Source organism: Paramormyrops kingsleyae, chromosome 9 (genome assembly GCF_048594095.1).
Source record: "Paramormyrops kingsleyae isolate MSU_618 chromosome 9, PKINGS_0.4, whole genome shotgun sequence".
NCBI classification, from domain to species: Eukaryota; Metazoa; Chordata; class Actinopteri; order Osteoglossiformes; family Mormyridae; genus Paramormyrops; species Paramormyrops kingsleyae.
The window spans coordinates 1,230,311-1,235,922 of NC_132805.1; the positions used below are offsets into that span (position 1 = coordinate 1,230,311).

The 5,612-nt window shown below is 40.8% G+C and overlaps 1 protein-coding gene across 2 annotated transcripts; it reads left to right on the forward strand.

Moving 5' to 3' along the window:
- Positions 1 to 2,842: 2,842 nt before the first annotated feature.
- Positions 2,843 to 5,612, forward strand: sp8b (sp8 transcription factor b). 2 transcript variants are annotated; one of them, XM_023802637.1, is made up of 2 exons: positions 2,843 to 3,061; positions 3,578 to 5,612. In XM_023802637.1, exons 1-2 carry the CDS (start codon positions 3,041 to 3,043, stop codon positions 4,937 to 4,939), a joined length of 1,383 nt encoding a protein of 460 aa, XP_023658405.1. In that variant the 5' UTR covers positions 2,843 to 3,040; the 3' UTR covers positions 4,940 to 5,612. The 2 variants fall into 2 exon arrangements, with proteins under 2 accessions (XP_023658405.1, XP_023658406.1); XM_023802638.2 differs by lacking the exon at positions 2,843 to 3,061 and adding an exon at positions 3,078 to 3,343.

Consider the following 5,612-nt stretch of genomic DNA (forward strand, 5'->3'; position numbering starts at 1 on the left):
CACGCACGGACACACGTAGCTTATATCTTCCCGATCAATTTCATGGTGCAGTTTCTTTCCTTTACTCTGGGGAGGATTACTCGAAAGCACGCGATATTAAACTCATTTTGTTCCTGCTTAGTGGTGCTGAATAACCCCTTTATTTATTGTAACAAGTAGAAGAGGTTTTAAGATTGATTTCACGACGGCAATGTAGGCCATGCGTGTGGGAAGACAGCTTTAAATTGTGACATCTGTTCTATGCTTTACAGTTAGGCCAGAATGAAAAGCACGACCCGGGCGCCACCTTTTGAATTTGGAATATTTATTACACTGGGAGTTTGCTCAGATTTCAAAATGCAAACTAAAATATAGTGAGGGGTGTGTATACATATGTACATATATTTTTGTCGCGAAACCGGTCTTTGAAATAAATTGTGTCTGTTGAAATTGTCTAATATATTTGCAAAATGGGAATGAGTACTTAAGCGACATTGCACGTTAAAGTGAATAGCCTTAATTGTCTTCAGGTAAACCTCAAAGGTAACTATGTCAGACACGTCTAAGACTTTTTCTGGCCGTATATACATTATATATAGAATCCCCGCAGCTTCTATAGTGGAATAAGATGCATGTTTAACAAACAGAAGAATGTAGCGGCAAGGGTCTCTCTAAGCGCACGGCACGATGACAACGGACCGGTGGATTTATAGGTAAATGACCACCTCCTTCGCTTCGCGCGTTGCTAAACCGGTGCGGAACATATAATCTGATTAAGATGGTGCTGAATGACTGTCTTCTCGGTTACTCCCATTTCCCATGGTAATATACGTACTCCCGTATTTTTTTCTCTTTTTCATATTTTGTTGTCTTATAAGTCTCTCATGCATTTTTGATAGGTTGTTGAAGCAATCTACTTTCTCTTCTGGACGTGGTGAAACTTTTCCGGTAATGCTTATCAGACAATACGGTACGTATATATGCATGAAATAATCACGAAAACATAGCCACTACACACATTTATGCCGACCGCCTGTTACCAGTATGTTTTTTTTTCTTTTGCTGCTAATAATCTTGTGATGCAGGGGTAAACTTTAAAGAAGTTAGGTACACTTTAATGCAACTGCTTTAAGCTACATTATCAAGACATTATAGATCAACAGAGAGATTTAACTGCGGATTGACATTTACACTTCACACAATTTTGAATATAAAATCGTATTATGTTTTCCGAATGGCGTATGCTATGGAAAAGTTCATGTAAAAAACCGTATTGTAAAAACAAAATATTTTCATAAGACAGATTTCGAAGACAAGGGCATTCCAATTTACAATTCCATAGGTTTGCGGTGATGTGACTTACGGGGGTGTTATAAACTATAAAATATATATTACTAATAGGTACAATAATACTGGAAAAATATAAGTTGGTTGATAACAATGGCAAAGTATGAGTGACAAAGTGATAAAGAAATGCACAATACAAAATATATAAAATATATATGTACTGGTATTGTAAGTTATAAATTATGTACAAGAAAACCATCAATAATAATAATAATACATAATCAAATAAGCAATACGTGTTTATATGTATCAAGTTCTGTACAGTCGCTGTTATCATCTCGACTTCTTTATTTTGCAAAATTTGGGCACGGTGTGGGTTGACCTTTCATCGTGTATTTTCCCAAGATCTATTGTCGAAACAAGAGACTTGAAGAAACAAGGAGAATAACCTGTCTGCCCATCCATCATAGTGTGTAATAAAGTATAGAAGGTACAGGCTATGCAGATGATATGATGAATATTCCGTGGTCGCTTTAATTAACTTTTCCTTGTCCTGCGATGGCCAAGCTGGTCAACAGACTCGGTCAATAAGCATATTAATACCAAACAAATAAAATTGCAAATGATTAAAACCACGGGCTTTATTAAATTTGAAATTCAAATTAAATTCATGCAGTCCGTGCACACTGCATGCTAATGGAATCAAACATTACTGGAACAACATACCAGCGGTCAAGTAAAATATAGGACGGATTATGTCAAATGTATACAAACATATGCTTGCATATCATTTTGCATCTATGAAAACTCTGCATTCGCATTAAAAAATCCAAGTGCGTAGAAATTCAAGGTTTAACTCAAAATGTATGTTTAAATTACATATATTTTAATAATTTAATTCATAATAAAAAAGCTGTCGGAGATAATGTTCCGCATGAAACAAACGGTTATATTGGGGACACATTGCTCGTTCTAACCCTAACCCTCTCTGCACCCCAGGGTCGGGCAGATACGCCCTCTCAACATGCCTAAATCATTCAGCAGCAAGCGCAAATAAACACGCACTAGTTGCTACAGCTCAGTATATACAATATAGGCTGTAGACCTATATTATAAATAAGTTGCTCAAATTTGTGGCGAAAATGCAGCACAGTCAGCTTCTAATAAATCTTATTCGTATGTCGGAAAACAAAACATTTTTAATTTCTTTGTTTTCGGCATTTTTCCTTAAGAATTATTTTAAAAGAGTAGCCAAACTAATAATCTGAAAACGTTGTAAAATACCTGAATAATAATATGTTAATGTGTACATTCCTTTAATGTACTTATACCTTTTAAACTTTTCCTGCCGACTTTTTTTTCAGCTGCTGGAAACTTTAATTCCTGCTCCTGTGTCGCAGATGGACATAAAACAAGGACTACGGTCAATATGACCATAATTGCTAGGGTTTATACTCTGGTAGTTATCATCTTTTTATTATTACGTCCACATTATAACGTTATCGTTTCCGTTTTTTTTCTTTCACTGCGGAAGCGTGGGTGAGGGGGAGTGGAGCCTGAAGTAGTCTATTGATGACCTCACGTTAGAATGTGGAATGCTGGAGGTGCCGGTGCTCTGATTGGCCGGCTGCGTCCCAGCGGCACTTCAAAGTCGGAGAGGACCTACAATTGTGGTGAAATGGGCGGAATACATCATTGTATTGCACACCTCTAAAAAAACAGTGCTCTGATTTATAAATATAAAAAGATCCTCTGAGGAGGGCGCTTTTTTGTGATGGCAACTTCACTTCTAGGGGTGAGTCTAAGGATTTTCTTGCCGGTTAAATTAGTTGTTTAATTGTCCTGCGGAAAGGATTAAAATTGCTTTGGTACGAGTGGGAAAGTCAGTCCGTTGGTTATGTTTTTAGCAAGTTGGTCAAGGAAAAAAGCTGAGTACTTTCATCAGAAAGAAACAGGATTTGCACTTTCTGTCATCTATCTGCAGATGCACCCAGGACGTTTATGTTATTTCATTGTATAATCCTCTTAAAGCTGTACCAATTTAACTTTTGCGTTTCTTGTTCATCGCGGTCTAAAGGTACGTCATTCGCACGCAAAATATATAATGTGATGTAAACCGAGTGAAGGTGTTAGTTTTACGAAATATACCCAGTGAGTTGTTCTATGCTGATCTTAAACGGCACCAATTGTAGGCTACTATGCTGTAGGATAGTACAATTGCATATTTAAAACTCTATATGGGGATATATTTAAAAACGAGAAGGTTATCGTGTTTGCTCATTTAGTAATTCTTTTTAAAATCTCTTTCTAGGAGGAGCCGAGATTAGGATCGACTCCTTTAGCCATGCTAGCGGCTACCTGCAACAAGATCGGAAGCCCGAGTCCCTCACCTTCTTCTATATCGGATAATACATCATCTTTTGGTAAAGGTTTCCACCCTTGGAAAAGAGCCACCGCTAGTAGCTGCAACGTCGGGTCCAGCCTCACGAGTTTCGGCGTATCTGGAGTTTCCAGAAACGGGACAGGACTATCGGAATCCTTTGGGACAAACGGCTCCACGGGATCAAGTGCCTTTTCCTTGACGTCTGGCAATTCTTCTAATTCACACTTCGGAAACGACTACTCGGTTTTCCAAGCTTCTGTGTCCAACACGTCCCAAGATCCCAGCCACCAACCGGTGTTCATTTCCAAAGTGCATACATCAGTGGACAGTTTACAGGGTATCTATCCGAGAATGAGCGTCGCACATCCTTATGAGTCGTGGTTTAAATCTTCTCACCCTGGCATACCTACAGGGGATGTTGGTACCCCCGCCACTCCTGCGTGGTGGGACGTGGGAGCTGGCTGGATTGATGTCCAGAACCCAAATGGAGCCGCATTGCAGACATCGTTGCATTCCGGGGGACTTCAGACGTCGTTGCACTCTCCCTTGGGAGGCTACAGTTCAGATTATTCCGGTCTGAGCCACTCGGCTTTTAGTTCTAGCGCTTCTCCTCACCTTCTGACCGCCGGTCAACACTTGATGGACGGGTTCAAGCCCGTGCTATCATCCTACCCAGACTCTAGCCCTTCTCCTTTAGCAGGGGCGGGCGGGACCATGCTGGCCGGAGGGCCAGCGGCATCTTTAGCAGGATCCCCTCGGTCGTCATCCCGGCGGTATTCAGGCAGAGCCACCTGCGACTGCCCTAACTGCCAGGAGGCAGAGAGACTAGGACCAGCCGGAGCCAGTCTGCGTAGGAAAGGGCTTCACAGCTGTCATATCCCGGGCTGCGGAAAAGTGTACGGTAAAACTTCGCATCTCAAGGCACACCTGCGATGGCATACTGGAGAGAGACCTTTCGTGTGCAATTGGCTGTTTTGTGGCAAGAGGTTCACGCGATCCGACGAGCTGCAGCGACATTTGCGCACGCATACCGGTGAGAAAAGATTTGCATGTCCGGTGTGCAATAAGCGGTTTATGCGCAGCGACCACCTTAGTAAACACGTAAAAACTCACAGTGCCGGGGGATCTGCAGGGTCAGGCTCCAGCGGCAGCGGAGGGAAGAGAGGAAGCGATACAGACAGCGAGCACAGTGCACCTGGTAGCCCCCCGTGTAACTCCCCAGACCTGTTGCAGCCTCCGGACTCCGTACAAACGACGGGTATAAATGGCCACACTAATGTCATTGAATGAGCAGGACATCGCTCACTGCAGAACTACAGAGGCTATAGGCGAAAAGACTCGAAAATGTAGACACTGATCAACATCTGTATTTATTTTGCCCCAGTTCATGGAACTGAACGTTAAATCCAGTTTAAGTTAATTGGTGCAATGTTAATTGTTGGTAAGGACATTCAACTAAGATATATAATGTTTTAATTATACACCGCATTTTGATGGTGGTAGTAATAATAATAATAATAATAATTAATTGCTGGGGAAGCATCTATTATACAAAACTACACTGACAAATGAGCGCCTCTTAATAAAGAAATCGTGGCCAGCAAATCTCTACAATTTCCAATGTATATATTTAATTAAAAAAAAAAACTGTGGCACTTTATTCTTGAAGACTGATAGTTTCGTCGTTTTAACACTGTCTGTTTTAGCCGGACATACCGCAGTGATATTACATTGTTTCTCTTCTGTTGTCATCCACGCTCTTGAATTGTGGAAAAGATGATGATTATTGTTTTTATTGAGGAAAAACTACATTACAGTCTGGCCATATATTTAATGCGAACTACTGGTGCGATTAAGTCCATTTTTAACTATTCGTATTAAACCTGTTGCTGCAAACCCGGAAATCGGAATATGTTGTAGAGTAGCGTAGCATATCATTACCCAATGCCTATGTAAAGGTGAG